Raw genomic sequence first — 15,513 nt, forward strand, 5'->3', positions numbered from 1 at the left:
ATAACTTTTAATTTAGAAATATACTTAAACCTAATACTCGAAACTAACACTTGCACACACACATATTATTACTGTAACATTTGATTCCCCTTCTGTATGTGTGTGTGTGTGTGTGTGTGTGTGTGTGTGTGTGTGTGTAGTGCTAAGAAAGTCTTACCTCTATATCAAGGCAGACTAGGGTATCATTTAAAAAAATGTTTTTAGTTATGGATAAACACAATATCTTTTTTTTTTGTTTACTTTATGTAGTGTTGAGAGTAAAACCTAGTGCCTCACATATGTGAAGCAAGTGCTCTGCCACTGTGCCATAACCCCAGCCGTCATTTTGTTTTTAGAAATTAACCTGAAAGTATTATCTTGGGTGCCATTTAAATTTAAGATCCTGTTTCAAGATTGGTGGTGTACATTTAGATAAGAGCTAAAACAGCTGGCACACCAAGGAGGCTACAATTAAAAAAATATATATATATAAAGTTTAAGATATACAAGTCAGGGATGGGGCTGTAGTTCAGGGGCAGAGCGCTTGCCTTGCACATGTGAGGCACTGGGTCTGATCCTCAGCACCACATAAAAGTAAACAAATAAAATAAAGGCACACTGTCCATCTTCAACTACAATTTTTTATTTTGAAAAGATATACAAGTCAGTACTTCTTATGAACAATGCTGGTGGGTACCTAAATTGGAAAGGAGGAGGTCATCAGTGTGGGCCAGCAAGAAAATGAACTTGGATCCAGGTATCAATATCACTAGGGCAGATGCTGAAACAGTCCAGGATTCCCATTTTATGATTTACAGGTCACAATAAGCCTACAGGGATGTCACTCCACAATAGTATGTTTCAGTCTTACTCCTTCCTCAGGTCATCATTAAAAATGAAGCATTTTTAATCTCAAAATCATAGCATCATCTTTCCTATCAATACTACTGATATTTTGGACCAGATAATTCTTTGTTGTGGGAAACAATATGTGCATGTCTCTCTAACACCACTTGGCTCCTTCTTCCCTTTGACAGATCCTGCACAAATGAAATCATTAAGCTGATTAATAGTAAACAGTGAGTCTATATAGATTAAATCCATTTGCAGCAACAACATAGTTAATGCTAAAACAATGGTGTTATCTTATACTGCAAATAATCTAATCCCTTACAGAAAAAATAAACAAATAAAATAAAGGCACACACACTGTCTATCTTCAACTACAAAAAAAAAAAAATTTTAAAAGATATACAAGTTAAACTTCATGGTTTCTACTTGTATTGCAATAACTGAATCTTGATTAAAAATAAATACTATAGCATAACAGCAAAAGGAAACAGGTCCAGGTTTGAAACATCATCACTGTACCATTTAGATTTAATCTAATAAAAAAAATCACATATCCTTAAATTTCTAAAATTAAGCCATGATCAGATGGTCTGTTAATTAACTAACACCATTATCTTTAAATAATTTATTTTATTTTACTTTTATCATATCTTTATTTATTTTTTTTAATGTGGTGCTGAGGATCAAACCTAGTGCCTCACATGTGCTAGGTGAGCACTTTATCACTTGAGCCACAACCCCAACACCTAAATAATTTAATTTTTAAAAAAGGATTCTGAGATAATGCATATATGGGGTTTACAACCCCCCCACCCCTTTAACATGGTGACATGGATTAACTGACTTAAAACAGTAGCTTCATCAACTTTACTATAAGCCTGCAAAAATGCTTTAACATGGGGAATAAAGAAAAATACGCTAATGCATAAGAGCATATCGTCATAAAAATGTTCTTTACTTACTGATACTGTGCTCAAAATCTGACAAAAATATTAACTCTTATTTTTTTAGGCATATGGTAAATACTTATCATTTGGCATGAAGGGACCTGGTTGAATAAATATTTGCTTTGTGTAGAAATGTGACAGACTAGTCAGAGAGTGATATTTAACACAAATTATTTGAAAAATAAATGTTGTACTCTTTATAAATTCACAAACATCTAATTTGATCTTTATAACCATTCCATATTTCCAAATTAATATTTTACTGTGGTTGTGTTGAGGCTTCTTCATTCTGAATTTTTATATTTTTAAATTTTAAATGGTTATCAAGGATTAAATTTAAGCTGTATGTATATTTTTATTTTGAGGTAACTCTAGGTTCATATATGGGTGTATGGAATGATACACCCATGTATGGAGAGATCTCATGTGACCTTTATCTAATCATCCCCAGGAGCTACAACTTAGAAAACTATAGCACATTGCATTAAAACCAAATTTATGAAAAGGATACAAATCACTCCTATCGCCACAATCCTTCACGTTTTGTCTTTTTATGCCTCACCCACACCCCTCCCACTCAATACCCTCCTTAAACCTGGTAGTGACTAATCAGTTCTCCATATCTCTAATTTTGTCATTTCAAGAAAGTTATTTATATGAAATCACACAGTGTACAACATTGGGGAAATGACTTTATTCAGTGAGCTTAGTTCTCTGGAGATTGGTTGTTGCATGTATAGCAGTTTCTCATTTTATGTTATTTCATGGTGTGGAGTATCATACTCTATCCAACCATTCAGTTACTGAAATGGTCTTCAACTCAATGTCTCTAGTTTTTCCTAGTTTGGGGCCTTTATGATTACAACTGCTATGAACATCCATGTATGGGTTTTGTGTAATCATAAGTCTTCATCTCTCAAGAACAAGTGCCCAGGGCTGCAACTGTTAGGTCATATGGTAGTTGCATGTTCAATGTTTAAAGACACTTTCAAATTGTTTGGAATTCCAGAGTGGCTGTATATTTTACATTCCCACGAGTGGTGTATGGTGATCTTCTTTCTCCACACCTTCAACAGCATTTGTTGGTGCCATCACCTTTTTTTTTATATAAAGCTATACTGATAGGTATGTAGTAAAAGTTTTTTTTTTTTTCCCTTTATTCTTTTTTCCAGTTCTGGGTCAAACCCAGGTCCTCACACATACTAGACAAGTGCATTATCACTGAGCTATTCACCCAGCCCTCACTGAAATTTTAATTTGCATTTTCCTTAATGGTTAGTGATGCTGAATACCTTTTCAAGTGCTTCCTGCCATTTGTATATGCTCTTTGATGAAGTGTCTGCCCCTTATATTCAAGAATATAAGTAACAATAAATGTTAGTGAGGAGGCAGGGGGAAAAGGCAGACTCATATATTGCTGGTGGGACTGCAAACTGATACAACCACTATGGAAAGCAGCATGGAGATTCCTCAGAAAATGGAATGGAACAACCATTTGACTCAGTTATCCCACTCTTTGGCATATACCCAAAGGACTTAAAATCACCATATTATAGTGATGCAGTCACATAAATGTTCATAGCAGTTCAATTCACAATAACTAAGCTATGGAATCAACCTAGGTACCCTTCAACAGATGAATGTATGAAGAAAATGTAGTACATATGCACAATGGAATATTAGCCATAAAGAAAAATGAAATTATGGCATTTGCTGGTACATGGATGGAATTGGGGACTATCATGCTATGAGAAATGAGCCAATCCCAAAAAAACAAAAGCCAAAAATATCCTGATATGTATATGCTGATTCACAATACATGGGAGGGCACCAGGGGAGAGAGGAGTAGAGTTCACCAGATCAGACAGCGGGGAATGAGGAGAAGGAAGTGGAGATGGGATGGGAAAGACAGTAGAAAGAAGCAGATGTAACCTTCTTATGTTCATATATAAATACATGAACAGAGTAACTCTGCATCATCGACAACCACAAGAATGGGAAGTTATATGTCATCTATGTATAATATGTCAAAAAACATTCTACTGTCATGTATAACTAAAAAAAACAAAAACAAAAACAAAAATAAGTCTGCCCATGTCTTTTGCTCATTTTCTAGTTGAATTGTTTCTGTTTTTCACTATTTCTTTTTTTTTTTTTTTTACAAACACAGGTGATGTGGACAGATAGAATTTCTTTTTTTGTTTGTTTTTTTTATTGGTTGTTCAAAACATTACAAAGCTCTTGACATATCATATTTCATACATTAGATTCAAGTGGGTTATGAACTCCCATTTTTACCCCAAATACAGATTGCAGAATCACATCGGTTATACATCCACATTTTTACATAATGCCATATAAGTAACTGTTGTATTCTGCTACCTTTCCTATCCTCTACTATCCCTCCTCCCCTCCCCTCCCATCTTCTCTCTCTACCCCATCTACTGTAATTCATTTCTCTCCTTGTTTTGTTTTTCACTATTTCTTTTTGAGAGTTTATTTTACTGTGAGATGGGGTCTCATTATATTGCCTAGGTTGGCCCTGGACTGCTAGGCTCAAGTGATCCTCTCACCTCAGTTTCTGGAGTAACAGGACTATAGGGATGTGCCACCACACCCAGCTAAGGATTTTCATATTCTACCTACTAATTATTTGTTGGATGTGACTTGCAAATATATTATCTCAGTCTGTAGATTTGTCTTTTATCTATACAACAGTCTTTCACAGAGCACAAAATTTTGAAGGCTAATTTATTATTTTTTCGTTTTGTGAACATTCTTTTGGTGATATGTATGCCTAGGTCTAAGTCCCAAGGATTTTGTATTTCTTTCTCCCTAAAAGGTTGAACGTTCAATGTTTTTTTTTTTTTTTTTTTTTGAGTGTAAAAGGGCAGGATTTATTCAAATTGGAAAAACAAAAAAATAGAGTTCTCATAGGATGAGAGGGGACCCAATAGTTGTCTTAATGTTTTACATTGAAGTTCATGATTCATTTTGAGTTAGTTTTTGTATAAGCCGGGAGAATTGGCTTGAGGTTCTTTTTTTTTTTTTTTCCTTTCCCCTATGGACTTCCAATTGATAGAGCACCACTTATTAAAAAGGCTATGTTCTAGATTGGGCTGTAGCTCAGTGGCAGAGCTCTTGCCTAGCATGGGTGAGGCACTGGGTTTAAGCCTTAGCATCACATAAAAATAAACAAAATAAAGGCATGCTGTTCTTCTACAACTACAAAATAATAATAATAATAATAATAATAATAATAATAATAATAATAATAAAAAGGGCTATGTTCTTCCACTGAATTGCTTTTGAAACTGTTAAAATTATTTGTGTATATTTGGGAATGGATTTCTGGGTTATTTACTCTGTTCCATCGATATGTCAATCCCTTTACCAATATCACATTATACTTGGTGACTATAGCCATGTAAAACTTGAAATAGCTTGACTCATTTAATTCTTCTTTTTTTAGGCTGTTTAGCTACTCTAGTCCTTCTGCCTTTCCATATGTATAATATTGCCTACATCTACAAAAAATATTACTGAGATTTTTGGGTAGAAATAATGTTAAATCTTTTTATCAGTTTGGTAGAAGTGTCATCTTTGTAAGACTGAGTATTCCAAACATTCAGCACAGTATATCTCTCTATTTAGCTCTTCTTTTACTTCCTTCATTAGTATTTTGTAGTTTCTGGTATATATGACCTGTAAATATCACTTTTAGATTTAGACCTAATTTAATTTTATTTTTGCGCAACTGGAAATAGTATTTTAATGTCCATGTGTTCATTCCTAGCATACAGAAATATAATTGATTTTTATACATGTATCTTATATCCTGCAACCTTGTTGAACTGCCTTATTAGTTCAGGGAGGTTTTTATCCATTGTGAGTTCCTTGAGATTTTCTTCTGAGACAATCACATCATCCACAAATACAGTCTTGTTTTTCCCTTTCTAAGCTTTTTGTTTCCTTTTCTTGCATTACTGCACTGCTTCAGATTTCCATCAATATGTTGAGTAACAGCAACAGCAGACACACCTGCCTTGTTCTTGATTTAAATGGTCTAAGTATACAGCCTTTGTCATTAGGTATAACATTAGTTTGTGGTGTGTGTGTGTGTGTGTGCGCGCGCGCGCATGCTTTTTAAGCAGCTGAGGAAGTCCTCCTTAATTTTCATTTTTGTGAGTTTTAAAAATGTATAGGTGCTGAAATTTGTCAAATGCTTTTTCTATATCAATTGCTATGACCATTTGATTTTTCTTCTTTTTCCCTATTAAGTGGTGGGCTACACTGATTAATTTTTGAATATTCAACAAACCTTGCATGTTATATTTTCACTTTCATTTAGTTCAAAGTGTAGCTTGACTCATCTCATTTAATTCTTTTTTCAGGCTGTTTTAGCTACTGTAGTCCTTCTGCCTTTCCATATGTATTTTATTATAATATTGCCTACATCTACAAAACATATTACTGAGATTTTGGTAGGAGATTTTTCTTTATCTCAAATAAAGATTCTTTGAGACTTTATCTTTGACATACAGAAGTGTATTTAATTTCTGAGCATTTATAGACTTTTCAGGTATCTGTTATTGATTTCTTTTTTAATCCCATTGTAATTAAAGAATACACTCTCTCTGACTTCATCATTTTCAAATATTGAGATTTACTTTATTGCCCAGGGTGTGGTCTACTTTCATACATGTTCTGTGGAGGCACCTAAAAGATTAAATAAAGTCTCCCACCATAATTGTGGACTTGTCTGTTTTTCTGCATTTTATCAGTTTTCGATTTCCATGTCTTAGAGTTTGTGTCTGGTGCAGACATTTAGAATTTTTAGGTCTTCCTGTTGAACTGACTCTTTTGTCATTATGGAATATCCTATTCTGTCTTTGGTAATTTTCTTTTTCCTCTAAAATATACTTTTTCTGATATTAATATAGTTGTTTCTATTTTCTTTTAATCGACATTTGTATATCTTTTCCATTATTTTATTGTTAACCTACCTTACTGTTATATTTGAAATGAGTTTCTTATAGATATCTTATTACTGAGTCTTGTTGTTTAATCCTCTCTCAATCTCTGTCTTTTGATTGGTGGATTTAGATCACTTACCTCACATTTAATTACAGACATGTTAAGGCTTAAATCTGTTACTTTATTCCCCTCTATCCCCAATTTTCCTTTGGGTTAAACACTTGAGTTCCAAACTGATTTATCTATTGTTTTTTAGTGTATAACTCTGGATAACTTTTTAAGTAGTAGCTCAATGTAGCTATTGCACTAGATATATAACTTACTAAAGTTTACCAGTATCTTTTTACCAAATCAAATGAAATATAGAAATCTTACCATCCTTTAACCTCTATAATTTATAATATTCTCATCTATGTTGGTAACCACGACTCAAAAGAAGAAAAAAGTCTATCATACTTGTCTATATTTTTGTTTACTGTGTTCTTTCTTTCATTACAGTGTTCTAAGATATCTTTCTTTCATATTTCACTTCCACTAGAGAATTTCCTTTAGCCATTCTTTTATGGCAGATCTGCTATTAAAAAATGTTTAGTTTGGGGTTGGCTTCGCTCCTTGAATCTGTAGGTGTTTATTCTTTTTGCTAAATCTTAGAAGTTTTAGAGTTATTCTCTTTCTCCTATCCTTCCAGGACTGATGACACATCACAAAAATGTTTGTTATAATCCCCAAAGTCCCTGAGGTACTCTTTTCCCCCAGTCATTTTTGTCTTTGAAGTTTAGGACCCTTGTTTATTTATTCCTTATTTTTTTTTAAAAAATTTTATTTTTTAGTTGTAGTTGGACACAATACCTTTATTTTGTTTACTTATTTTTATGTGGTGCTGAGAATCGAACCCAGGGCTTGCACATGCTAGGCGAGTACTCTACTGCTAAGCTACAACCCCAGCCCTTATTCCTTATTTTTTGTGATGTTGGGGATTAAACCCAGGTTGCACATGCTAGGCCAGCACTCTACCTCTGAGCCACACCTCCAGTCCGTCTCTGCAGTTTAGAATGAGTAGCTTCTAATGTGTTATCATCTAGTTGCTACTTTTTTCCTCTGTCCCTTCCCTTCTGCCACTGAGCCCCCTTTTGCTCTTTTTATATATTTTTTTTTCCTGAGGAGGAGAGGCAACCTTGCCTAAGGTTTATTTATACAAAAAGCATAGTAGGAGGACACCAGCTCCACGCAGATAATAGCCCAGAAGTCACACCAGTGCTTTTGTTCTTAAATTGGCCTTTCCTATGAGGCCTTTGTGGGAGCCTGAACACTGCTGGGAATCTAACTGCTGAGACCCTTGGCAATGGATGCATGAGTATTTTTCCCAACCTTGGGGTGGGTGATGTAGGCAAGTTGATTAAGCTTGTAGGTGACACCATTTGGGAGATTCCAGACTTAAGCTCCTTGGGCTTTATGAAGACCTTGCCAGGCTCAGTATATGCACTTGTGGTCTTGGTGCTGTTTGCCTGCATCATCTTCAGGCCCTTCTTCTTGTGCTTCTTGGAAAAATGCACGTTTTTCACAATTTTTGGGTTTACCTCCTTAAGAGATACACATCTTTGTAATTAGGGCTTTTTAATGCTATTTCGGTGCCATTTTCCAGACTGGTTGTGTATGTGGTCCTCAAACTTGTCCATGTCTGCACCATAAACTGCTTCTTATATTTCTTTGGCTGAAACTTTCTATTTGTTGGCTAAAACTACTTTTCATTTGTTCTAGCATGTTCCAATTGTTTGCTGAGGCATTTTCATGATGGCTACTTTAAAATCATTAGATAATTTTGACATCTTTGTCATCTCACTATTGGAGTCTGCTTTTTTTTTTCCTATTTGAGATCTTCCTGGTTCTAGGTATCCAAGAAATTTTCCCCTGAAACCTGTTGCATACTGTTATGAGACTCTGCATCATAATTAAATCTCTGCTCTTTTTGGTTTCCTTTGATACCACTTGAACAGAAAAGTACTGGTGGTGGTGCTACCCCATTACTGCCGTTTGACAGTGGGAAAACCTCCTTACAATCTAATAATAATGGATATGGTACCTCAATTTTTTTCCCCTCAATTAACATTAGAATAGTTATTTTCTACCTTACCAATATTTTACTTTCCTGATCCTTTGGCCACAGTAAGGCTTTTTTTGCCCTGTCCCCATTGGTCATTCTAGCTTGTCAGTTTTTCTAGCACCTATTCTGAAGTATGAGATAAAAACAAAAACCAAGGAAAATCAATGTTGTGTGATTCAAGTACAAAGGTCTGCCTTTTTCTATTCATCTTTTAGAATATTCCTGTATTGGTTTTATATATGATATCCAGGGTTTTAAACAGATGCACTTACCAGGAGAAATAAAAAAATAAATATACTCCATATTCCCATAAGCAGATATCTTTTGGCTATTATTTTGACCTTTCATCAATTTCTAAATCAGATTAAGAAATTTAAGGTTGATTCTACCCTTTTTTAGAGCACAGAACAGTCCTCTGTCTTCTTAAAATACTTTATCAGAAAGTATTTTTGTTTTATCTTTTAGATAAAACTGCAAGGATAACATTTGTAAATGTTTACCTATGAATTTTATAAAAATAAAATCATGTCAAATTATTTCTTAAAAGTCATTAGCTTTTGAGAGGTAAATTAATTTTCACAAAGTAAAATGATGTTCACTCATGAGTAAGGCAAATTCCCACCCAAATATAAACATGTATTTTATTAACCACAAATACAGAACTTTTGTAGTAAGTGCTGCCAAAATAGCCATGGAATATATTTCATTTAAATGTTCAGCAAAAGGGAAAACAGTAATTTACTGATTATAAATAAAAATGTACTGTTATTTGTTAAATAAATGAACACAAAGGCATTAGAGACAGAATTAGAAATCTAAAATTATTTTCCATTAGTTGATGCCTTATTATTTGACTTCATAGTAGTATTTTGTTGTTGTTGTTAAAATGGAGCAATGTTGTATTTATGGTTCTTAAAAATCAATAAGATGGCCAGCATGGTGGTGCATGCCTGTAATGCCAGCAGCTTGGAAGGCTGAGGCAGGAGGATCTCAAGTTCAATGCCAGCCTCAGCCAATTATCAAGGCCCTAAACAACTCAGTGAGACCCTGTTGCTAAATAAAATATAAAAAAGGGCTAGCGATGTGGCTCAGTGGTTAAGTGTCCCTGAGTTCAACTTCCAGTACCAAAAAGAAAGGAAAAAAAAATCCCTAAGATACACATTATTAATAATTAATAAATTAGGGTATGTTTCAGATATATATTGAATGCCTCTCCTCCTTCCACATTGGCTCCTTTATGGTTTCAAATGTAATATATCTAACAAAAGAACACCTCTCTAAAACAGGTAGTTTTGTCTGTTTGAAGTTGGACAAGAGTAAAATGGATTTTTCACTGGGTGCGCTGTATGAAGTGAAATGTCATAATTATTGTCAATAACAGAGGACATCTTATCAACTATACATAAGAATAATATTTTATCTAAGAGTTCTTCAGTGTAAGACCAGTGATGCAGAATTACTATACTTAATTTCTGGGGGGCTGGGGATATAGCTCAGTGGTGGAGCATTTGCCTAACATGTGTAAGGTTTGATTCTACATACCACAAATACATCAATAAATCTGGGTTCAAGGGTTAATTGGAAAAGCTGCAAGTATCACTGTAAATAAATATTTACTGACTGCTTACTATGTTAAGACACAGTGCTAGCTGTTGCTTATTAGGACCCTGTCCTCTGCTATCCTTGGAATGATGAGACTTTTTCAATTGTCTTCCTTTTGCAGCTGCTTTTACACGCTGTTATCCAGGAGGAAATTAAGCACTATTTTGAGTAAGTTACTCATATTCTTAGCCTCTTTTTTCTTTTAGTAAGACTCAAGAATATAATTTAAGAGTCTGTTGGAAGATGAATGCTAGAAGGCACTTCAAAAGAAGAAATTTTTCTACTTGATGATTTTGAAGGACTATTAGAGACTAATAAACTGAGGAAATAAACACCAAGAAATAAATGTTAAGGTATATGAAACATTTCTATTATGTGAAAAGATGATAGATATTTAAAAGGGCCTTTTATTTACCTCTTCTACATTGGAAGCAGTCTTAGCAGAAGTTTCCATGAAGATAAGTCCATGTTCTCGTGCAAAAGCTTCACCTTCTTCTTTTTTTACTTCTCTTCTAGATTCTAAATCACTAAACATGGGACAGAAAGGGTCATGTTACTAAACATGGTACAAGGAAAGACATCTGTGCAAAGTATACAGATGAGTTTCTACAAGTGTGATAAAAAGACACTGTCTACCCAATTCCTTGAAGCTACAGAAAAATTGTTTAGTAAAATCCATAGTCCTAAGGAAACATTAATTAGGTTATAAATCTCAGTAGGTTTAATTATCAGTTTCTTCTAAAAGCAAAAATATTGTGGGGAGGGTATGAAGAAACAAAGTATAAGCCAGAAATTCTGGATGAAAGTATGCTACTCATTTTTGTCATACTAAAATTGTATTGGGCAAGGTGGGGTGGGGATTAGACCTTCTCTTATGAGTATATTCTACTGTAAAAGTTTATAAGCTTTACTATTATACAATATTTATTTTTACTTTAGGATATAACACCCATGAAATTCTATATAGCCTTGACACACTTTTCTGTTGGATTTACTTCAGTTTTTAAGATATAAAACCAACAAATATAGTTGAATCATCTCCCATGTGCCTGTGCATCCCTGGAACCACTGTCTTCCTTCTTACTTAAAAAGAAACTACTATTTTGAATTTGGTGTTTTCGTTCTCATGCACGTTTTTATATTTATATTCATGTTTATAATCATAAACACAAAGTACTTTTGGCATGTTTACAAAAATCCAGATGTAGCTACTGTTCTACAACTTAATTCTAATTAACATTACGTTTCTCAAATTTATACATATAATATAGGTAGATCTAGTTTTCAAATTTTTTACTGTTGTACTATATTCTACTAAATGAACACACAACTTATTTTTATTTCCAGCAGACATGATTATTTTAAATTTTTCATTTATTACAATGAACATGTACACACACATACACACATGTGTAAAAAAATTCTGTGTGTATGTGTGTGTGTGTACATGTACATGCGCCAAAGCCTTTCCAGGGTAGTATTTTTCAAACAGTAATATGACTCACTGAATTGTAAAATCACTTCAGTGGGCCATAGTCAGAATTCCTTAAAAAAAAAAGAAACATAATAGAAAATATCAGTGTATATAACCCATTGTTTCATGGAATGTTTGTTAAACACGTTAATTGCATACTCAATTTATGTACTAGGTTGTGATAGACAACATATTTTCTTAAAAAAACAAAAACAAAAACCCAAAAGCCATTGTACTTGAACATTATGTAGTAACAAGCTGCTTTCCAAAACAGTGGTCATGTCCTCAGTTGTCCAGGCATAAAATCAAACTGCTGTCTTTGACTTTGCGTTCCCTATAAATCTCACCTAAGTTGTTTTCTATTACTTATGTGTCTGTCTTTCCTAAGTCATTTTTTAAGTCTTATGCTCTTTTTTCCTTTTACTATTAAAAACGTTTATCTTTTAAAACTATTTCCTACTTCTTGTATAACCAATTTATAATGCCAGTCAGCAAATTTGTGTCATCTGTCACTCTGACTAGGTCACTGCTCTTCTCAAATCCCTTCACTGGCTCCCTATTGCTTAATGCATTTACTTCAAAAATTGCTTATTCCTTGTTTTGATGTCTATCCCAATTCACCCCAACCAATAATAATCACCCCATTTATTTCTATTTTCTTTCCCATTTATTATACTATCACTTACAGAAGGGTCAGTCATCTACAGTCATCAGAAACATTTCTTGTGTATATACTACATTTTTCCTTTACACATTGAATTATAAGCTCCTTGTGATCATCAACCAAATTTAAAGCCACCAGTATATTCCAAGGCACAAGGAAAAAACTGGCAAGATAAAAGTGAAAAATGTTTATTCTTCAAATATTCTCTTATTATTTTATACGTTGAGTTTTGACACATGTACCTGTAAAGCCATCAGTCCCCCCAAGTTCCTTTCATCCACTGTCATAATCCTTTCCTCCCCCATATCTTAGGCAACTAATCATCTGCTTTCTGCCACCACAGACTAAGCCTGCATTTTCTATAATGTAGTCCTACAGTATCTGTTCTCCATTCAGTATAACTGTTTAATATTTATCCACTTTGCTGCATATATCAACAGTTCGTTCCTCTTTATTGTTGAGTTGTAGTCCATTATAATGCTGTAACACAATTTATTTATACAGTTATTCATTGACATTTGAGTTTTTCCTAGTTTTGGGATACTACAAATAAAGCTACTACAAATGTATGTACAATTCCTTATATAGACATGGGAAAATAAATCTATGCTGGGTAAACATCTAGGAGTACAATGGCTAGGCAGTGGATATATTTAATTACTTTCCCTCAGTTTTTTTTTTTTTTTTTTTTTTTGGTGGTACTGGGGACTGAGCCCAGAACCTTGTGCATGTTATATGCAAGAACCCAATGAACGACATACCCAGCCTTTTAAAATTTATTTTGAAACAGGACCTCATTAAATTATCCAGGCTGGTTCCAAGCTTATGATCTTCTGGTCTCAGCCTCCCAAGCAGCTAGAATTACATGTATGCACCAGCACACCTGGCTTTATGTTTAATTTCCAATGAGACTCTAAAAATGTGGGCATCCATTCTAGATTCCCATCGGCAGTAGATACTTTTTTTCCCCATATTTTTATTGGTGCATTATAATTACATTTAATAGTGGGATTTGTTGTTATGTATGAGTACATGTACATGATATGACAATATAATTTGGTCAACACCCTCCCCCGGTAGTGCCCCTTTCCCTCTCCTCTTCTAACTGGTCCCTTTCCTCTATTGATTGCCTTCTGATTTTCATGAGACCCCCCAACCTCTCTTTTTCATTTTTCCTCTCAAGCTTCCACATGAGAGAAAACACATTATTCTTGGCTTTCAGAGTTTGGTTTATTACATTCATCCGCTGAGACACCCCTAGGCTGGTCCAATATTTGGCTACTGTGAATTGCGCTTCTACAGACATGGGTATGCACACATGGCTACAGTATGGTGACTTTAATTCTTTAGGATAAATACTGAGGAGTGGTATAGCTGGGTTATACAGTGGTTTCATTTCTGTTTTTCTGAAGAATGTCCTTACTGAATTCCATATAATCCTACCAACAGTACATAAGTGTTTCTTTCCCTTACATCCTCTTCAGCATTTATTATTCTTTGTATTTTTAAAAAATTATTTTGTATTTTAATCATAGCAAATATGTTTTAAGTGTAGTTATGAAATCAACATTACCACATATACAAAGGACAAGACTCCAGTTTGGCATACAAAAAAATACCATATATTAAAATTAGAGTCACTGGAAAAACTCAGGTTTATTCTGATTTTTTTTTTTTTTTTTGTAACAAGGATTGAAACTAAAGGTACTTAACCACTGAACCACATCCCTAGTCCTTTTTATATTGTATGAAGAGACAGGGTCTGGCTGAGTTGCTTAAGGCCTTCCTAAGTTGCTGAAGCTGGCTTTCAACCTTTAATCCTCTTGCTTCCTGAGCCTTGTCCAACTAATTGTACTCTTGATGGCTACCGTTCTAACTGGAGTGAAATGAAATCCCAGTGTAGTTTTGATTTGCATTTCCCTAATTGCTAAGTATGTTGCATATTTTTTCATATATTTGTTGGCCATTTGTATTTCTTTGAGAAGTGTCTGTTTAGTTCATTTGCCTATTTGTTCATTGGGTTGTTTTTTGATGGCAAATTTTTTGAGTACTTTATATACTTTGGGTATTCATCCTGTGTCAGAAAAGTAGCTAGTAAAGATTTATCTCATTCTGTAGGTTTGTTCTTCACTAAGACTTAAATTTTTTCTTTGTCATGCAAAAGCTTTTTAATTAGATGCAATCCCATTTATCAATTCTTGGCATTATTTCCTGAGCTTTAGGAGTCCTACCAAGGAAGCCATTGCCTATGCTTATATGGTAAATGTTGGCTCTATTTTCTTCTAGGATCTGCAAACTCTTTAGTCTAATTCCAAGGTCTCTGATTTATTTTGAGTTGACTATGTTCAGGCTGAGAGAAAAGAGATCTAGTTTCATTCTTCTATATAACCAGTTTTCTCAGAACCATTTATTAATAAGGCAGTCTTTTCTCCAACAGTGTTTTTGGTGCCTCTGTCAAGGATCAGATGACTGTAGATGTGTGGATTTGTCTCTGTGTCTTCTTTTTTGTTTCACTAGTCTATGTATCTGTTTTTATGCCAGTACCACATAGTTTTTGTTACTGTAACTCTGTAGTACAATTTGAAACTGGGTATTATGATTCCTCCAGCATTTTATTTTTTTGGCTTAGAACTGCTTTGGTTATTCTGTACCTTTTATTCTTCTAAGTGAATTTTAGGACTGTTTTTTCTAGTTCTGTGAAGAATGTCATTGGTATTTTGATGGGAATTGCACTGAATCTGTATGTTGCTTTTGATGAATGGTCATTTTAAGGATGTTAGTTCTGCTGATCCACAAATATGAGAGGTCTTTCTATCTTCTAGTATTCAATTTCTCTTGACAATATTTTATAGTTTTCATTTTAGAGGTCTTTCACCTCACTGGCTAGATTTAGTCCTATTATAATTATTATTTTTTG

At 34.0% G+C, this 15,513-nt stretch overlaps 1 protein-coding gene across 1 annotated transcript in view; it reads right to left on the reverse strand.

Annotated features, from left to right (window-relative positions):
- Rab2a (RAB2A, member RAS oncogene family) overlaps positions 1–15,513 on the reverse strand; it is an 83,448-nt gene that overhangs the window by 14,367 nt on the left and 53,568 nt on the right. The window contains exon 6 of the mRNA XM_076835979.1: positions 10,874–10,985. Coding sequence (XP_076692094.1) covers positions 10,874–10,985 — 112 coding nt within the window. The remainder of the gene's footprint in view (positions 1–10,873; positions 10,986–15,513) is intronic.

The sequence above is a fragment of the Callospermophilus lateralis genome, chromosome 16, assembly GCF_048772815.1.
Source record: "Callospermophilus lateralis isolate mCalLat2 chromosome 16, mCalLat2.hap1, whole genome shotgun sequence".
Classification (NCBI taxonomy): domain Eukaryota; kingdom Metazoa; phylum Chordata; class Mammalia; order Rodentia; family Sciuridae; genus Callospermophilus; species Callospermophilus lateralis.